Raw genomic sequence first — 21,207 nt, 5'->3', positions numbered from 1 at the left:
AGCAAAACAAGTATGCTGGCTGCAAACCTGTTAATCTGCATGAATCTATGGAAACTAATGCCAAGCACATGACAACTATGCTGAACCAAGTAGTTACTGTAGAAGGCTGGATATAGTGTGTACATAAAATGATTCATTGTAAAGCCTGGGAGGGTCAAATATTGCTTACATGAATAAGTAAATACTTGTAAATACCCAGGTGACTTGATACACTAGGGAATAGCACTACACTTGGTCATGTGTTGCACAAAATAAACATTTGCCCAACTCAACTTTGATAGTTATGATTAACATAACAGGTTCCCATTCCTTTCTTGGCTTGGCAGAAGAAAAGGTGTTGTTTAGGCCAGCTCTTTATGCAACAGTCTGGCTCAAATGGGCCTCTACCACACACTCACTAAAGACAGAAATGTGGTTGGTGGACCACTTACAGTGAATGACACTGTCAATCCTCCCAACACTAAGATTCATGGGAAACAAGCTGGTTTTCACCGATTCCATAAGCAAAAAGATCATCCCGCATTGAAGCATGTCAAACACCATCAATGCATGTTTCCCCATATATGGAAATTCTCAAAGACAACTCCAAACTCCAGTGGACTTGGAGAGATGATCAACCGTCAAAGTAAGTGTTCCAGAGGTATAGGAGATAACAGAGGAACGTCAAGAAATTCACTTTCAGCGTGTGGAGTTTATTTGATGTGGACAAGTGTGCAAATGTTATTTACATACAATTTTTCCTTTGTGCTTTCACAAGTTAGTCAGCCTTCATGGATGCAAGTAATACCTGTAACAATACATTACACAATATTTGAAATGACCCAGCTCAAATAAGTCAGTGAATGCATTGCAGAACGTTTGAATGTTGTCTCTACAATACTGGGGTCCCTTTTGGTCCTCGAGTTATCCAATTCGGAGTCAAGTGCCTTAAGCAAACTACGAAAATACGATGTCCTCTCAGACTTCCATGTGCAATTGTTTGGCTTGATACAACATGGTAATATTATGGTTAGAAGCATCTACGGTGAACAATGGATGGCCCAGATTCATCATATTCCTGCATACTGATCCACATCTGGTGGAAGGTGGACAGGGAGGCCAGGATGGAGCCACCAATCCAGACAGTGTACTTACGCTCTGGTGGAGCAATGATCTAAAAGATAAAGAGGAAAGCATTATACCACTAGAAGTCACTTACTCAGAGCAAGAGCACACTGGGTTTACATACTGAAAGTTAGAACTTTCGAATACCAAAGGCGTTATCTATATAAAACTGATGTGTTCCGAACTAAGACTCGCAAGCGGGTAGCTTAAATACTAGCTTACTTTTACAGCTGGCCTGAAAAAAGACTTTACTCTGTCCAGCTGCTTTTGTGGGCAATTTCATACAATTTTATACTAGGCTCTTATGATGATAAACTCCAGCTACATTCAGTTTCATTTGATCTAGTGAATGATAGCTATAGCTATAGGTTTAAACTTATAATAACTGATAAAACCCCACCGAAAGGGTAAAGCCTTGTAAACACTGAAAAAACACCTAAACAACCACAACTTAAATGCCATTCAAAGAAAGGAAAAGGAGAGTGAAAGATTAATTTTAATTTCTTCCTGAAGGGGCCAATACAATGTAACTTTGTTACACAAGGTAGCAGCAAGAAAGACTGGGCTAACATTATTCCGCATGAGTTTTGTTGTTATGGGATGTCATTAAAATATTGTTTCTTCCTCCTTTTGCTTTTTTCAGTTTTGTGGTCTTTGGTCTAAAGATGAAGTGTTTAGAAGCATGTTTTAGACCTTGTTTAATTATTTTATAAACTGTAGCGAATTAGGAAATATCAAAATCATATTAGACATTTTGGATACGTTTGATTCTTTCACTGATAGGTGAAATGGCTGGTATCATAAGAAACTTTCCCAATATGTACCATCACATTTCCCCAATGAATGGGTAAAACCCCTTGATACATCAGCCCCCTTTTCTAGTTAGTCAGTATTGATAGTAGGTGAACTGCCAAACACCCCAGGCTTTAAACATTCAATGCACGGTGTAGTGGCAGATATATGTGAAAAGAGTGCTGTCACAAGAATCTGGAATAAGTGGTGAAAACATGTCACCAGATTTTTGGAAAACATGGAACACAGTGTCACTAGGAATGCTGCTGCAAAACGTTCTTACCAAGTTCTGCAAAGATTGGCATGATATAGTTTTTATTTTTAGTGATTCAGCTACGTATATGAAAAAGTTGTGTAATGACCTTTCACAATCGATACCTGAGCTGAAGTGTTTCCATGTAAGAGATCCTTGCCACTTTTGGCAGATGTTATACAAAAATCATCTTTACAATCAGTTAATGAAGAATGTTATCGACTTTTTACTCCATTCTGGTGCACTGTTTTGTTATGCACTGGAACTAAAACGCAAATATTTCAAATTTTGTGCTTTGATTGGCATCAAAGAAAGAGCCATCCTAACTGTGTCATTTGGCTGGTGGGTCTCAGTCCTAGAGGCTGTGAATGCTATATTATCCATGTGGCAACCTTTTACAGGAATTTTACTGAGTGATGATGCCAAGCGCAAGAAATGGGAGGATATTCGGCCACATATTGATAGTGATGTGAAAATAAAGTACACTGTACTGCATTCTTAGATTTTTAGAGGAACATGATTGCTGTAGTGGAAATAATTTTAAAAAACAGGCATTGGTAATGCATCGGTTTGGCCTATGTAATGAAGAAAGAGCTGTTGTCATCAATCATTGGCCGGAAGAAGGAAAGAGCTCCCTGACAGATGTCCCTGAATAGGATGTGGCAGAGCCGCCAGAGCTGCTGACTCAAGAGCTGGTGATCCTGGTTTGAGTGTCAGCTGCGCCGTGCATTATCCTGGGATTCTACGCAAATTACTCAATCTATCCGGGTGATAAATTGTTATATAAATATGCTGCAATAGTAAAAGACATAACTTTATGAAAATATAGTTCCACCAAAGCGGATGTTAATAGTATTTCGGCAGCAGGAAACTGATAAGAGAAGCAGACCAGGAACAAGCATTGGTAAATGCAGGAAACTATGCTACAGACACTAGAAATGGAGGAAAGGTAACTGGCAAGCACAGGAGCTAATGGGAAGTCGGGAAAGAGAGGAGGTGGGATGTAAGTCCCTTTTAAGTTTATATTAAAAACAATAGATTTGTCAAGCACAGCGCAAGTGCTGTGCAGGTGAAACCTAACTAGAGTCTGAAAACACCCTGGTCTACCAAGTATTCAGCATAATTGGTGTAGATGTGAAACATCTCCTTGAGAGTAGGCTGGGCAACACTTTTCGTGACTTCGGCACTGCAACACGTTTCATATTAGAGTGCCTGTTGCTTGTTAAACAAAGAAATGTTGAGAAGCAATTCAGGAAATTTTATTTTACAATGTATGAGAAATGGCTTGCAATGATGCATAGAAATGTCCCTTCACCAACCATGGCATTTGAGATCAATGAAGCCTCACTGTGGTACTCTTCACAAGTGCTAGATCCCTGCCGAAAATGGGAATTTTCCCAGGACTTTCAAAAGTGCTGCTTTATTTTTGACCACTCCAATAACTCGGAGGGCAATAGCGCCCAGTTCAATGCATTTGTTGTAGAACTTGTCCCAGAGAACACAATCTTCAGTTGCACCAGAATTGGCATAGAAAGCTGTCAGAGGCCAGAGTTAGCAAATTATGTACTAGCTGTTTTGACGTTGCGCATCTCAAGTGTCAATGTTAAGAGGGCCTTTTCACAGATAAAGGTTTACATGGGAAGGAAATAATGAGCGCGCATGACCAAAGACTCACTGAAGAAGTATTGTATGGGTACTATGATAAGTCTGATTTGTAAAAATGTATTCGAACCTCATTTACACTGTACCTACACTGTCTATATACTACGCACTATCAGAGCAAAAAGCAATAATAAAAGCAAAACGTTTTATATACACCAGAGAAACACTGTTCCTGTTGTTTTTAATTGCTCAAAATGCGTAACCACTGATAAGCAGTGTTTTTTAAGGTATTGAAATCACTTGATACCACTGGGAAAAAAACACCAGAATTTACCAAAAATAGAAACTGAAAACAGGAAATCCAAGCTATAACTATCACTGTTTTTTCTAAAAGAACACCCTTCAACAGATATTTTCTATCTAGAGAAATTTGGGATTAAAGAGCATGACTGATTCTCAATTTCAAGCATGTCTCTTTAAATCCACATATGAGAATACACACTGAATGGGCTTACACAGATTCCTCTAATATTACCCTTTGTGAGTGTGACAATCACTACAAGTACATTGTTTGTGATAAGTCAGACTCAAATAATTATCAAAAATATCAAGTTTGTAATTTAGTCAAATTTCCAAAACTCCACAAAATAAATAAGAACAGGCCTTCAAGAGTACCTTCCACTGAAAGCGGATTTTACATTCACTTATAGAATTATTAGCTATTTTACATTATTAATGCTCAGTGAATTTTGGTGCAGACTGGGCCGAAATTCGTGTAAACAAAATGTATTAATTATAAGTTTTACCCACAGAATTGGGAACAACCTCACAGACCCAGGAGATGGGGCGTCTTTTACTATGTGGTTTTCCCCAAAACTGCAAAAAAGCATTTTCTGCCCTCTCTCTGCATGTAGTCAGAGCAGCTTTTTTTCTTGGCTAAAGGAAGTTTTCAAGTTTTCTGCTCTTCTCCTAAGGTGCAATAGTCGGCTAATGTCCGAGCTGTAGTGCTGCCTTCACTCCTGTCCTTACAGCAGTATAGAAAAGTGTGGTGTCACCGGCTCCGAACTATCTGTAATTGAAAACGCGGTAATTAAATCCAGAGTTATTGCTCTGGGTGGTATTGCGCCGCTCGTAATTACGTCCTTAGTGGTGCCAGTATTATTATCATGAGTTATGGCACTAGTGCTATACATAGTACTAATGGTAGCTAGGTTACTACATGCAGCAAAAGAAATACTTAAAAAGGCACCATTAGCTAGACCACTAGAGGTTAAACTAGTAAAGGTTGTTTCAATCTCTGCAGTTGTAATACTGGGAAAAGTACTGATAGGACCCTAACTACCAGTAGAATTTAGTTTACTGCAAGTAGCATTGAGCTCATAGTACTAGTTGCAACATTGTTGGTGCAAAAGGGTGTGTGGGCAGTACTAAGAGTAACTGAGCTAGTACTAACTGGAGTGGTTATGAATGAGCCTGTAATTGTTAACATCGTTTTTAGACTAAAAGGGAGTAGACAACACTAATTAAGGGCCTCATTAGGATTACGGTTAATCCGCATCCTCCGGCCCGGCGGATGCCACCGCCGGCCCGGAGGATGCGGATTAACCGCTGCGGACAGAAAAAAGACCCCCCGCCAGATTAGGATGGCTGGGGGATCTTTTTTCCGTCCGCCGCTTTTCCGCCGCGGTTGCCTTCCGACCGCGGCAGAAAAGCTGTAACATGGCTGGCGGTGTCTATCAGACACCGCCAGCCATATTAGGATGGCGCCGGTCCCATGCCTTTCCACGGCGGCATTTCCGCCATGGAAAGGCATACAGACTTTTCATTGGGGGCCCGTTGTGTGCCCCCCAGGGGTGAAGTGGGGGTGTGGGGTGCACATGGGGGTACCTATGGTACCCCCCTGCCTTTGCGTGCACGTAGCGACAGGCACCAAAAGAAAACATGGTATATTCAACATTGCGGCGTGTGCTGCTTCAAGCAGCACCCGCCGCAATGTTAAATATACAGGATGTGACCGCCAGGGTGACGGTCACATCCTAATCTGCACGGAGGGACTGCCGCTGCGGGCGGTCCCTTCTACTTTGGGGTGGCGGACGGACGCAGGTCCGTCCGCCATCCTAATGAGGCCCTAAATTTGGTATATTAGTTTGGAATCTAGAAAGTAAGAAGCATCTATTATTAAAGTTACTGATTAACATTTAAAAATGAGCTTCTCGTCTATACTGAAAAGAACAGGTTTACCAACCCATATCCAATATGGGAGGGAAACCTTCAAACCCCTTCTTCCCCCTGCACACATGTGCACACCTGCATAGAGCTGGTCAACTTGTCAGACCAGAAGATAACCAGATACAGAAAATTTGGCAACTCCTAGCAAAAAAGCCAACCATCTCACCTTGACTTTCATTTTGCTTGGTGCCAGTGTAGTGATTTCCTTCTGCATCCTGTCTGCAAGACCTGGAAACATGCTGGACCCACCAGACAACACAGTATTTGCATACAAATCCTTACGAATATCAACATCACACTTCATGATGGAGCGGTAAGTATTTTCATGAATACCATTGCACTTCTTACCTGTGGAGAATAAAAGTTGCATCTTAAAAACACATGCTGTACATCAGTAGCTCCACCACACCAAATACTGGAAGATTTAGCTTTTTATATGCATCTTATCAGAAAATTATTACCAATGAAATATGGCTGGAAAAGGGCCTCTGGACACCTGAACCTCTGATTGCCAATGGTGATCACCTGACCGTCGGGTAATTCATAGCTCTTCTCCAGAGAAGACAAGGAGGTAGCAGTGGCCATTTCCTTCTCAAAGTCCAGGGCAACATAGCAGAGCTTCTCCTTAACGTCACGCACAATTTCTCTTTCGGATCTAGTTGTTAAGCTGTATCCCCTCTCGGTCAAGATCTTCATGAGGTAGTCTGTCAATTCATGACCAGCGAAAATAAAATGAGGGATGGCATGAGGCAGGGCATATCCATTATAGATGGGCACAGTGTGGGCGGTGCCATCACCACAGTCCATCACAATCCCAGTGACACGGCCAGAGGCATACAGGGACAGCACAGCCTGGATAGCTACATACATGGCTGGGGTGTTGAAGGTCTCAAACATGATCTGAAGAAGAAATTAGAGAAACAAGAAGGATGTAAACGTTTGTCGTCAGATAAAGCTTCTAGCTATATTAATAAAGCTCTATTTTTCAATTAATATTAACAGTAATATTAACACAATTGTTAGAGTTACCAGAAACATCATAAAGATAAATGTAAGAAATTGATGACTTAGGAGAAGTTAAAATGCAATCAAAATGCAATTGAACAAAGGTGGTAATCTTAATGGAGCTGGTATGTGGCAATGATGGATATAGAGTAATTTATAGACTTCTGTCGAATGACAAAAATCTGAATAAGTCCATGCATATAATCATTTGCTGTAACATCTATCATTTGGACAGGCTCTTATGCTTTTAGCAAAAAATAAACGTGTTTCTAGGTCAAGCAATCTAGATATTACATTTTAAATAGACGTTGTAAAAAAACTGTTTTAATAACATTAAGGGCAAATAAGAGTACATGGCAACAACATTAACCTCATTCTATACGCTGTAGTAAGCATCAGTAGAAATCAAAACTGGGAAATGGATACTTTATTAGTACCTTCTGCTTTATTGCCTAATATTCCGTATTATTTATAATAGCTGACACCACTTGATTGTGATGACGAGAACCGATCTAAAACTTTTTTTTAACGAAGGCCAGGTGATCACACATTACCTTGCCCATAGACAACCTAACAGTTTTTCTATATCCCCGTCACACCACAGCATTAGGCATGACCGTTTAATTTTTACTAAAATTCTATGTATAATATACTTACTTATAAAGGCTTTAAGCGATCCCTATTCATCCATGGTCTGTTATCCCAGTATTCACATTTTCCTTCCATCTACTACAGCATACAGCATGGGGCAGGGGGTCAGCCAACGACAGCCATTGGCTAACTTCACTGTGAGACGGCATTTTTCCCTTAAAAATTAAGCACATCCAAATAAAAGAGCTCTCTGGCAATGTGTGCTTCTTGAGACCAAAAACATTTTTGTCCTTTTAACCAAAGGTTTTTTTGGGTTTGACAAGGGTCTGGCAGTTTCCCTCATAATAAAGCTTTGCAAAAACCATGATGAAACAACAAAATTCTTCACAAAGCCATAAGGTTGGCTGCCCACACCACACCTTTTGGCTTTACCAATACTTTTTGACTTTAGTTGGCCAGTTAGCAAATTGATAGCCATAAATGACTTGGGGATGTAGGGTAATTATTGGTACTGAGAGAAAGCCTTCTTTACCAGCAGTACACTGGTTACTACAAGCGCCACTCTTTTTTTCTCCCTCCACTTGTAGCAAAAATAGACAGAGTTAGTTCTGCGACTACGGGTTGAACTGACCCAGCCATGGTGCAAACATGTTCCAGAAACACCTGGGCCACTTTAAGCATCCACTATGAAAGAGACATCTTAAAGTTAATCCTTAAAACATGTACCCGCACCCATTCAAAAGATGGCTGTGATCACTAGTGATTAGGCTAACTACTGTAATGTGGGCTAATGCCCTTGCCACTGACCAGAGAGAAAGAAAGAGTGGTAGAGGAATTTAACACTATTCACTTGTACGCTGTGCTAAGAGTAGGTGACAACCAATTCATTAATTTAAACCAATATATAAGATCCGCAGTCGACTAGAACCTACTCCTCAGTTCCCTTTTTGTCTCTCTTTCAATTCTGCGTTGTTGCTTTTTATTTACAGGTACTGATCGAAACCCTTTATGGTGCAAAATACGTCAGTGAAATTTAAGTAAACATATATCACATGGGAGACTCCCTACTCCAGGTGGGTTCACGTTATATTACTATTATTATTAGTGTTCTGTTCTTAATAAATGGATGTGAGCAATATTTTTAAATTGAGTCTGAAATCGTTGGGTGCCATCTTTCAGTGAAAATGATTTTTAATTTTACCATACAAGAACAATTGAAGAAATGAGAATTAATCTTCTCTTTCCACAAGTCTGCCTTATTTCTCTGTAGCAACAATAACTGGGACATCAAATCCGAAGCTTTCAGAGTTCTGAATATTTCCTTTTCAATTTCCTCAGCATATTAGGTACATAATACCCAAAAAACAAGATTTTCAATCATCTCCTCTTCTGTGTTGGCAAGTCCTTGGCCAAAGCCTGGTGATATTTCCAGAGCTCCTCAGAGCCAGCGGCTCATAAGATATTATAATTATTAGCGATCACCTTCTGTACTTTCTTGAGGTACACTTTACAGTTTGTGAGTGGTCTTACACCTCGCATCTAGACATCAAGGTTCATCATCCGGTTGCTAGCCTGAGAGCAGCAGAACCTTTTTCTCTTCAGAGGCCAAACTCAAATTGACATAGTACACAGTTCTTAGTATGCCTTTTTAAATATATCATTGATTACAGACATCCTCTCGCCCTTCTGTGCTGTAAATCCATTGTTCCAATACCTGGGAAAATTGAGATTGTTAAAAGCAGCATAAAGAGTGTGAAGAATGTTGACATTGTACTACTTTCACCACCCTCTTTACATGGCAGCTTCCACTTGCCAACAATACTTTACATACAAATACTTCTCAGAAAACAAATACGTCACCTCCTCGCATTACTCCTCATAAACAAAACATAACACACAGACCAACACAACAAAATCTCACACACACTCTACCTCATAATACTTTCCGCCACAAACTAGAAGCATACGCCCACTCCCACCCTCTTGACTACAAAAATAATATACACTCCAAGCCAGCGCCACTGCCAAGTTGTTTTCTTTCCCTCACACCTAACACATACAGCATCATTGCATCTCTCTTTTATCTGCATCTCATCCATTGGGCAATTTAGAAACTTACAACATGACCCACATGATGCATCATCACCCCTAACTCATACACCTTCCACCCCAAACAGACGCAAACAAAATAAGGAACATGCCACCCTTCACAACTTCCCATCTCCCTGTCTACAGCATAACAAGGCTACTCTACAAAAACAACACAGCTCACCAACTCACTCTTAACCACCATCTCCACCACCCACAAACGCAGAACCATCAAAAAGCCTTCTTAGCCTGCTGGATGATGAATACAGTATAGAACAGCTACACTATTGCTATCTTCATACAGCTAATACCAGCACTAAAGACACACCAAAACACATTCTCTAAAGTGCCTACTAATAAATGCTCGATCACTCTAAAAAAACAAGCATCACATCTACGACCTTCTCAGACACATAACCTGACTTATTCTTCATAACTGAATCATGGTTGGGAGATGACATGGCTCCGGTGTTGCATGAAGCTGTTCCTCTAGGCTCTCAAACTATAATAGAAAATTGCATAGACAAAAGGGGAGGTGGTCTAGCTGTTGGATTCAAGCAGCAAACGTTAAATATCACTAAATGTGACAACATCTCAATACAAGGTTGTGAGGCTCTCCTCACCAGATACAACGGTACACCATCTTTCTCCTGTAATTTCCGACTCCTTTACAGACCTCCACCTCACAATGCAACATTCCCAGACACACTTCTAGACACAGTTTCAAACCTTATAGCACTATACTCCAACCTATGCATTCTTGCTGACCTAAACATTTGGTTTGACAAACCCAATATGCCCCATCCAAAAACAATGATCACTGGCTAAGAAGCACTGTTCCTACATTAGATCAGCCGCAAACCCACACACATCGCTGGACACATCCTAGCTATCATTTTCCCAAATCCAGAACTAGTTAAATTTCAAACAATTACTCCGGTCACATCAAGGCCACCATTTGCTTGCTTTCCAACATAAACAACACAAAGCAACACACCTAAAACCACCTTACATGCATCTACCTATCGACTGTGGAACAAACTCAATTTTGAACACTCAGAAACACAACTAAAATCCAGTACAGATCTAGACGCAAAACATTCTGTTAGAAATATCCTAATACCACTAAGAACAACACAACAGAAGAAAAGAAAAATGGCACCTGGGAGAAATATAGAGCTGAAAGAGATAAAACCGCAAATTAGAAAGCTGCAACGCATCTAGCTTAAAACAAACACCAATCAAAACAAACTTCACCTACAGAAACTTAACAGATTATAAAGTCAGCAATTTATAAAGCTATGAAAAAATACTATTCAGACAGAATTCAAAATGCTAAATGTGCAAATAAACAATTCTGTAAAATTCTCACCTAATTTCTTAAACCAAATTGCCTCGAAGGAGTTAATTCCATTACTCAAGAATTCAAAGACAAACTGGCAAATCATTAAACTACCAAAGCAGACACATTGGACTCCTATTTAAAACAAAGAAAAAGTACCAGTACTGGCCCTTTTCCAAAAAATCCCCCCTCGGCATTACTTCCGACAAATATCGCACAATTAATTTATGGACCTTGTCAAAGCAAACAGGCCTGTCAGCAGCCCTTCTGACCCTTGTCCATCACAAACCTTTAAGAAAATTTTTCTAACTTAGCTTAGCTGCCACACCAGAAAGACGAATCATCAGCAATTCCTTAACTACTGGAATATTTCCATAAGATCTAAAAAAGTCTAATATATATGCCCATTACTAAAGAAAACTAAAATAGACCCACTTAACCCCGACAACTACAGACCAATTGCAAATGGACCTTTCCTGGGCAAATTGATAGAAAGAGCAGCATTCACCTATATGTCACAATTCATTGAAGATAATTACATACTTTCAGACTTCCAAACAGGAATCCGTCCAGGAAGAGGAACAGAACCTGTCCTCATTGCCATCTGAGATGGCCTTAAGAACACAGTTGACCGGAACAGGGTTTCTTCACTACTTCTCTTGGGCTTCTCAGCTGCCTTTGATACGGTTAAACATAACACTCTAAAACAAAGACTCTACGAAGCCGGCATAGAGGGACTGCTCTCGAATGGATAGCATTCTACCTTCAAAACAGAACGAATGTAATCCATTTTTCATCCAAACCGTGCTTCACAAAAGCAGGGGTTCCTCAAGGCTCTATCATCTTACCCATGTTTTTTAACATCTACATGAAGTCAATACCGCCCATGAATAATGAATTTCACCTCTCATGCTATAACTATGTAGAGGACACACAAATACTCCTTAATCTGGAAAGCCCCAAAGACATTCCAAACTCACAAATTTCAGTTGCCTCAGAGCCGTTGATCAGTGGGTGACATGGAGCCATCTGAAAATGAATGCTTCCAAAATGGAAATACTCACATGTAGCCACTGGAAAAATTATGAACCATCTAGCCTGACGATCTGAAGAAAACCCACCTAAAGTATCTAAGGAAGTAAGGAACCTCAGAATCAACATGGACTCCAAGCTATCAATGGATGCCCAAGTAGACAAAGTAGCAAGATCAAGCTTCATTACTATAAAAACTCTGCGATGCATCTTCCCACACCTAGGATTACAAACAAGCTCCAGGTTACGGTCTCTCTTGTTCTGTCTAAACTCGATTACGCCAATGGCCTCTACCATGGTTCATCTTTAACAACTATGAAAAGACCACAATGGATTGAGAACTCTGCTGTCAGAGTATAAATCCACAGGCCAACATCTCCCTTGCCTTGAAGGCCCAACATTAGTTACCAGTTGCCAGAAGATCCACATTCAAGCTCCGTTCTATCACCCACAAAGTGATACATGGAACAGGAAAGCTCTTCATCAGGAATAAAATCACCAAATACATTCAACAAAGGAACCTCTGCTCTAGATTGGCACCTCCCCTCAAAATCCCACCATACAAGAAAAAAATCAGGTGGCACATCCTTGTCTGTTCCAGCAGCCAAATTATGGAACTCTTTACCCCCAAACATAAGATCCACGGATAACTACCTTATCTTCAAAAGACTACTCAAGAGTTGGCAATTCCCCACATCACCACATAATCAAACATAAATAAATAGCATAGCCCTGTATATATAAGTATTTATTTGGACGATATATGTGTACCTACATATGTGTATTCCTTTGTACAAATGTGTATAATAATTATGTTTATAAATATATAGGTATTTGTTAGTTCTGCTTAGCAAATGTATATAGTACATATGATTATAGTATTCTATTTTTAACATTTATATGTCACTGCATGAATAAGTGCATTTTTACCATAATTATTTATCTACAATTGCTTCACCATGGAATTACAAAAAATATATAAATTATAAAACCAAATAAATTAGCTTAAAGTATAGCAACACTTGAAAGTCTGAGTTTATTAAATACAGATTAAATCTACATATGTTAACTTCCTTATACATATATACCTTCCATGTACTGATGTATCTTTATATTTATTACTTTACTTCTAATTCAGCATCTCCAATGCTCGAACTACCCTACATCTCACCCTATATCTATGTCATTATATCCTCCACCTCCACTCTCTGACTCATCTCAAACACCATTCTACTACTATGATCCCCAAAATACCCCTTTCTAAAATCTTCCCTTTTCTACCCCTCCTTTCATCATCTCATACCCAATTTACTGTTAATATCTCCCAAACAAGCCTTTCTAAACCCTTCCCTCTGACTCTTCCCCCCTCCACCTCCCTTTTACTCATTCCAAACCTCCGCCCACTTATATGATCTCCAAAAAACACTTTCGAGACCCTTCCCTCTTCTATCTCTCCACTATCCTTTCCAATCCAACCAACAGACTCACATGTCCACCGCTCAAATAAATTTCATTTTTACCTATATTAATTCCCCACTAATCCTGTTAGGGTTCCGGATTAGCGTGCCAAAAAGCGCTTCGACACCTCATAAGGGGTAGCAAGCGCTATGTAAATGCAAACCCTTCCCTCGTCTTTCCCGCCACAACTTTTTCGCTCCAAATAACAAAGTCACATGTCCGCCGCTCAAATTAATTTGATCTCTTCCTAAATTAATTCCCCACTAATCCATTTTGGGTTCCGGAGTAGCGTGCTACTCGCCAAAAAGCGCATCGACCCCTCGTCAGATGTAGTAAGCGCTACATGAATGAAATTTCAATTACTATCACACGTATGTAGCAGGATACTTGTGACCAGGGTCATATATTATGATCTAGGGCCAACAAAACTACTTTCCCATTGGGTTAATCAATATGCTTTGCTTTGTAAAGTTCTACTGTTTGTGTGTCTACTTTTAACCATTATAAAAACACTAGTATGATAAAATATATATTTGTAAAAAGTAAGATCAGAAAGTTAATATGATGCTGGAAAAGGGATACTTTTGTGTCGACTAAAGTGCAGTTTACCCCAAGGAACAAATTTTAATCGTATTGGATTTTATCACATGTTTCAGTTAGTCAGTGAGATTTCATAGGGTTGTCCCTGAGAAGACCAAACTTTTCAATAGAAGTAAAGTGATTGCTGGATCTTTCCAGTTGTGGGACTATTAAACATATTGTGACAGAATTTGGATGAGCAGTTCCCTTTGATGTTGCTATCGCTGTGCTTCGATTGAAGCCACTGGAAAAGTCCATGCAATTTGTTGATGCATGTGTTTTCTTTTTTAGCTCAATGGTTGCTCTGGCTTGATTCGAAGCAATGGAGGAAATTACAGTTTAGTGTTACAGGTAAATCTGTTAAAGTAGGGTGAATAATGATAAAACATCGTTTCACTGGACACTTGAGCAATATTGAGATTAAATTGTTAACTATTTTGCTTTTGCTTTTTCTTTTTTTTGTTTCAAAATCTGTTTATTTGGTTTTATTAACTCCTTAGACATGCATCACATAAACAACATACAGTCATGGGCAGTAAAGGGGAAAAGCCGAAAGTTATAGAAAGCACCTGAAAGTAACATCTTCGTCACAAGTTCTGTGGCTTGAAATCCCAATCCTATAGACAATCTCAGTCTGTTGTTGTGTGCAGGTCATCAGATAGCTTACGAATTGCCCACTATATCTGGGGCGGTACAGAGGAGCTTTACAATTTATAACAGAACAACAGATACAACAAAAACAGTGGTGTCATGGTGCCAAAGTATGATAGGTGTAGTGGGGGGACGAGCCGTCTGGGTTCCCCGTGTTGGCCCCAGCACGGTGCCTGCGTGTTGCTAAAACTCTGTGCTTTTGCTTTTTTTACTTAGTGATGCAGCACAGCATTATGGATGCTATACAGCATAACTAAAAATCCCTGACAAAGCCAATGGGTCCCAAAGGCGAAAACTATTGACTTTGCTAATGCTTGTTTCTCTAGGAAGCTTTCCTATGGAAGAATTGGATTTCCTAACTTCTCGCACCACTCCTTCAATCAGTCGAATTTAAGGTCGGAAAGTGATTTTCTGTTTGAATATAAATTTGCAAGGGAGCGTAGACAACTAAAAGAATGTTTTTGTGAAAACTAGATAAAGAAATAAATGAAGCTCAGGAAGAAATATAAATGTTTAAAAGGTTGTGATCCTTACGGTATGTTTGTGGGTTAACACATGCTTCATGTTTTCTCTTTTTGGTCTGAGGTTCATTAATACTTCTGTTAGCAGGGTACGCCTCAGGGGCAAGATGCAGCTCGTTGTAGAAGGCGTAGTGCCTAATCTGGCAATGTGGGCTCCTAAAAAGTACTCCCTAAATGCCAGTCACCGAAAGCGAACTCTGGGCAGAGAGGCTAACTACACCCCAACCGAACAACAAAATTGCACATATCATTCTGTAATTATTTTTAGTAATTAGAAAAAAGTGAGTTATTAAAGCAGTTAATAAATCCAGAAAAGACATTTCAATTAAGACAACCTGTCAGAATTCCAGCAGGAGAGGAAACCTGTGAACAGCCAACTTGAGTAAATGGAAAGCAAGGCAGGTTGGCAAATAGCCAGAGTAGTTAAGAGTGTAAAAACTTCAAAGCAGATTGGAGCAAGCACCTGTGTCATCTTTTCTCTGTTGGCCTTAGGGTTCAGTGGAGCCTCTGTTAGAAGTACAGGATGTTCTTCCGGGGCAACACGGAGCTCGTTGTAGAAGGTGTGGAGCCAGATCTTCTCCATATCATCCCAGTGAGTGATAATGCCGTGTTGAATTGGATACCTAAGGGTCAGGATACCACGCTTGCTCTGAGCTTCATCACCAACGTAGCTGTCTTTCTGCCCCATGTCAACAATCATGCCCGAAGAAAGATGGACAGGAGAAACGTGTAAAAAGGAATCATTACTCAAATTTTCATAAATAGTTCAAATCTTTTGAAAAATGTGCACAATACGTCTCATTTGAATTCAGTGTTTAATTTGAACCAGTGGTTTCCTGTGCTCAGCATCAGCACTTAATTACCAACACCAGCATTTATGACATTGTGCCACATGGTGGCACTGTTTGTCTAATTTAGAAATCATCACAACAACAGTTATTTATTAATTCAATATACAATAAAAATGACTAACCCTTCCGCCCAGGCTTTTTTATAGCTTTGGGGGCCTGGAATAGTCTGAATTGTCACAATAGTTGGTGTGTAATGGTTAGTAGTTGTTTTTGTGCTGTCATTGGCAGCAGTGGTAGGGACAATGGGTGGTGCAAGCAACAGTGACCGCCTGACGAGGGTCCTGGCACTTATGTTTTTTTTTTACAAACAAACCACTGCTTGAATTGAAGGATAAACACACAACCTTAAGAAACAGGGCTCCTCTTCCTAGACGTGTCTGAATCAAGGTGAACATTTAGGATAAGCTTAAATTGTCTACTCTAATTCCCACAAGGCTATGAACATTTTTGTGAGTACCAGTTATTACCCAAGGTACCTGAAGATCTCAAACCATGGCTGGTGAATGGCTACATTTGGTCCTCTCCACAATCCCACTGAACATTTTCCTCAGAGGCACTGTCAATTTTTTAAAATGCATAATTAAAGTGCCCAGCTCCTTTGTTGAGTCCTAACTGCATTCAAACGTGAAATAAGACTAAAAACTGTGTTACAAACAGTCTAGGTTTAGTACGACTTCTTGCCAGATGAATGCCTTGCTAATGAACACAGTTTTTTCGGTCGAGCCTAGCGCAGCGCGCCTTCGCTGCTCTAGGAAAACAACCTTTTAGAATCACTCTGGACTTATCACACGATCGTGCGTGTTATTTTTTTTAAGCATTTTTTGTATTGGGCTTTGCGTGTGTCTTTGTAAAAAGACAGCACACAATTGGGCAAAGGCTGGTGCATGTCCCACCTTTCCCAGGAAATGTATCCGCCCACGACCTACGGCTTGTGGGTATGAGCAGCGGCGCCATCTGTTTCGAATTATCACGCCCGCGCTTGTTTCCATTTGCCTGTCTCGCGGTCGAGTTATTTGTAAACAGATGGCGGTTGTGTTCACTTTTGCGGCCTCTCGTTTACTGAAAATTCTCATAGATGTCTCCAGCAACGATTGATGCTGCGCTTGTTTATAAAGTGGGGGTGTGGGAGCCTCGCGCCCCATTCTTAGGGAGAGAAGTGTTTTCTGAATGTCAGGCTCCTCCTTGTCATGTAAGTCCGACCAGCCACCCCCTCGTGCACAATGAGGTCATCTCCACCCAACGACTACATCATTAGCATGTCATGTGCATATCAGCGCCCTTAACCTGCACTGCCCCCACTCCTGTGACCCCCAGCTCTCACGATGCATGTGGGCACTAAGACAATTCCACTGTTCCATGCAGCCATCCCCTCGCGAACAACCCCTAACACAAGCAGCACAAGTCAACAAAGGCCCGTTCACTCTCTCTTCCAATAACGTAGGCTCCCTCCTCACTCGCCGCATGCTCTCCATCCTCCACACCCTCCCTTGCACACTGCCCGTTCACCCCGAGCCCACGGCTCTCCGCTTCACCGGGCAGCTTCTCTCTCCTTTCACTTTTCACACAAAAGCCAATCCCTCTCACCCGGTCCCCTTTCCTTTCACACTGATTCCACTGCTCTGCACATCTTGAAATGTCACTGACAACACACTGCTCTGATCCTTTCACGCTGAGCCCAGGGCCTTCCTCATCTTGATATTTCCCCGCAAACACATATCGCTCTCATTCATACCATTTCTCACAGGGCCAATCGATCAGCTCACTTAATCGATCCTCCCAGCTAGTGGGGGATAATGTACTGCATTGCTAAACACTTATAAGGTCCCAAAGGCGAGACCTATTGGCTATGCCAATGCTTGTTTTAAAGTAGCCTTCTGCCTATAGCTCTATATTAGAACTTGTGAATAGCTAAGCAAGTACAGGCAAGCTTTAGGATTTTTTAAGTATACGTGTCCTATTTTCATCCCTGTCTGATATGAATTGTATTTGTTACATTGAATCTAGGATTACGTTTATATTGCGTTGCACACAATGGCATTAAACTTCGTTATCTTCGCGCTAGCGCCAAAACATGTACATGGGGGATGAGGGGGAGGGACTCTACAGTAAACTATTGCGAGGAACTGTTATATTTTGACTTCCCCAAATTACAACAATTACATTTTCGAACCACTTGTTTCACAATCTCCTCTTCAGTTTTAAAATTCTTTAGAGGTGACATGTTATCTTTGCAATAATATACTCACTTTTCGTCGGGCTCTAAAACACTTGTTTTTCTTTTTTTATTTCCCTTTTCCATCTCTGAACAATTATTCAATTTGTGAATATTAGTTATGCCCTTTCCTGTCTGCCTAGTTATTTATTGACTGGACTTATTTAAAATATACGTATCTGGTGTTTGGAGTTATTGTTGTGCCAGGGAGTCGTTAATATTAATTTTAAATGATTTGTCAAATAATGGCATGAAGACATTTAAATAGGGGTCCTCACAGATAATCCAAAGTCAAGTATTCACTATAGAGTCAGGTATCTTGCTAATTAATCTCATATTCTGTACAACACAAACAAATAGGAGGTAGAAATGTACACTCAGGATATCACACTCACACTCCCTAGCACGGTTCACATTTCCCGACAAAACTGAAAATGCCTGTAAGGAGGACTCCATGCACAGCTGTCCCATTGGCATCTTGCACTGGCTCCCCGTCAACAAGAGGATCAGCTTCAAGCTCCTCACCCACGCACACAGAGCACTCCACAACACCGGACCAGCGTACCTCAACAGCAGACTCAGCTTCTACACCCCAACCCGCCAGCTCTGCTCCGCCGACCACGCCCTCGCCACTGTCCCCGCATCAGAAGAGTCACCGCCCGCGGCAGATCTTTCTCCCACCTTGCCGCCACGACATGGAACGCCCTCCCCATCAGCCTACGGCAGACCCAAGACATACTGACCTTCAGAAGACTCCTCAAGACCTGGTTTTTCGAACAGTAGCAGCACTCCCCCTCCCCTTAGCGCCTTGAAACCCTCACAGGTGAGTGGTGCACTTTACAAATGCTTGATTGATTGATTGATCTTGATTTAAAGGAACAATATAAATTGCGAGGTGAAAATCAAGGCGACAAATCATATCCAGACCTCACTCAAGCAGCTTTGAGATTTCCTTACATGCATATAAGATTAGACACCACCATGCCCTGGCTCATCAGTCCATGAAGCCAACGGTGGCCAAGAGCCTCCCATCGGGTCCACAGGGTGCAGTGGTAGCCTGTACAGTAACCTCCCCTCCGCCCAGCAAATACTAAGGTTTGATAAGTTTGTCAACGCCCCACTAATACGTTTGGTAATAGTTAGTCTTGACCTCGTGCTTGCAGAGCATTTTAACCTTCTCACAGAGACTGTCCAAACAATACTTACCCAGCTGAGCCCTTAGATCTAATTATTCTGCACACATTGATCAGAAAAAGCAGAACTGGTCTGAGCACAGGGAACAAATATAATAAGATGTCAAAGTTTTCAAGTGAACTACCAGGAGTTTAGAAAGATATGAAATTCACTGTATTCATGGCAGAAATTGACTACCAACAACTACACTATGTTAGAATGTCCTCCCCCTTCAGTAGAGATCGAGTTCGATTGACTAGCATAACATTAACTACTAACTCATTGTAACAACTTTTGTAAGTTACCCCACACATTCATGATGAACGGCGACATTAGGGACTGATCGAGAACTGTCCCAGAGTTTGAAGCACTTCAGACTTGTGGGGTATGGATCCTTTTCACAATGAATATGACCTTCAGCTCAGACATGGAGAATAAATATGAATTGTGGTTCATAAGTCAAGAGTAAATAAAATGACTAATGATGTATAAATCATTAAACATAAAAGCCAATCCCCCTCATTTTGACAGTCTGTAAGTATTTGCCTGCACCGGTCAATTTTTTGGAAGATGTTTCATTGGTGCCAGAGATGCACTTTATCATCATTTATGTGATAAAGAAACCCTATGGCCTAGTCCTGCTGTAGTTAGTCATATTTGTTAACCAGTGCACTCAGAAAATAAAATAAAATAAACAACCAACCTAGACCATTCTCTGATTGCAAATGAAGAGCACATACTTGCTGTTTTGGGCGTCCGACAATGGTTGGAAAGGCAACACTTGGAGCATCATCTCCTGCGAATCCGGCTTTGCACATGTAGGTTCCATTGTCAATAACCACTGTGCCAATATCATCCATCATGCTGATCTGTGGATATGCCAAAAGTCACTAGTATTGTTAGCAGCATGCACATATAATAAACATGGGAAACTGGGGTGTGCAATGTAATGTCCAAACAAACATTTGTTACTCATTATGATCCCATGTTAACTACAGAAATATTGCCATTGGCATCAATAGCAAGCACAGATGCAAAAATAAAATATATGTATCGCTATGCATGGTTAGCGGGTAAAATTATATCGCCGAGCACCGAGGATTTTTACCGCTGAGATACCTTGATATTATCAAGGTTTATCTCAAAAGCGGTAAAAATCCTTCAGAAATGCATGAATATCGCTGAAAAATCAGCGATATTCATGCATTATCGTGAAAATGCTCTTAGCCATGTTATCCACCTTCCATTGGATAACATGGCTAAGAACTGCTTTTGGCAGGTGTTAGCTTTTGGAGATATTCGCGCTTAGCGCGAATATTTCCAAAAGTAGATAATAGGAAATAGCGATATTAGCGACTGTTTCCAGTCGTTAACATCTTGGCACGCCCACTTTGCATGTCATTAGCGATAATTATCTCTGACATGCAAAGTGGGCCCCAAGATGATCGCTATCTCCTTAAAGCTGTCGCTAACTGGTGTTAGCGCAGCTAGATAATAGAAGTGAAACAGAAAACTCGAACTCAGAAAAGTATTCTGAACTTTGAAATAATTGATCTAATAGAAGACTTTGGCAGTAATTAGCTGCATGAAGCAATCTTACTGCCTTCGTTGATCAAATGTCTTTGTCGCATGTGGCCAAGCTTTGCTACCGCCTACCGCCTAGGGTGATATCTGCCAGAGGCTCCCATAGCAACAGCAGGGCAACATTATGTACTCATCTAAGT

General features: G+C 40.7%; 1 protein-coding gene across 4 annotated transcripts in view; it reads right to left on the bottom strand.

Annotated features, from left to right (window-relative positions):
* Positions 1-673: 673 nt before the first annotated feature.
* Positions 674-21,207, bottom strand: part of LOC147684806 (actin, cytoplasmic 3-like) — a 68,912-nt gene continuing 48,378 nt past the window's right edge. For all 4 annotated transcript variants that reach the window (XM_086940670.1, XM_086940671.1, XM_086940669.1 and 1 more), the window contains exons 2-6: positions 20,224-20,352; positions 15,711-15,926; positions 6,442-6,880; positions 6,147-6,328; positions 674-1,153 (exon numbers count right to left, since the gene is read on the bottom strand). In XM_086940670.1, the coding sequence (XP_086796796.1) occupies positions 1,010-1,153; positions 6,147-6,328; positions 6,442-6,880; positions 15,711-15,926; positions 20,224-20,346 (1,104 nt within the window). In that variant the 5' untranslated portion in view covers positions 20,347-20,352 and the 3' untranslated portion in view covers positions 674-1,009. The remainder of the gene's footprint in view (positions 1,154-6,146; positions 6,329-6,441; positions 6,881-15,710; positions 15,927-20,223; positions 20,353-21,207) is intronic.

The sequence above is a fragment of the Lissotriton vulgaris genome, chromosome 10 (assembly GCF_964263255.1).
Source record: "Lissotriton vulgaris chromosome 10, aLisVul1.2, whole genome shotgun sequence".
NCBI classification, from domain to species: Eukaryota; Metazoa; Chordata; class Amphibia; order Caudata; family Salamandridae; genus Lissotriton; species Lissotriton vulgaris.
Note: the sequence above shows the minus strand (reverse complement) of the source record. Positions and strands in the feature narration are given on the sequence as shown.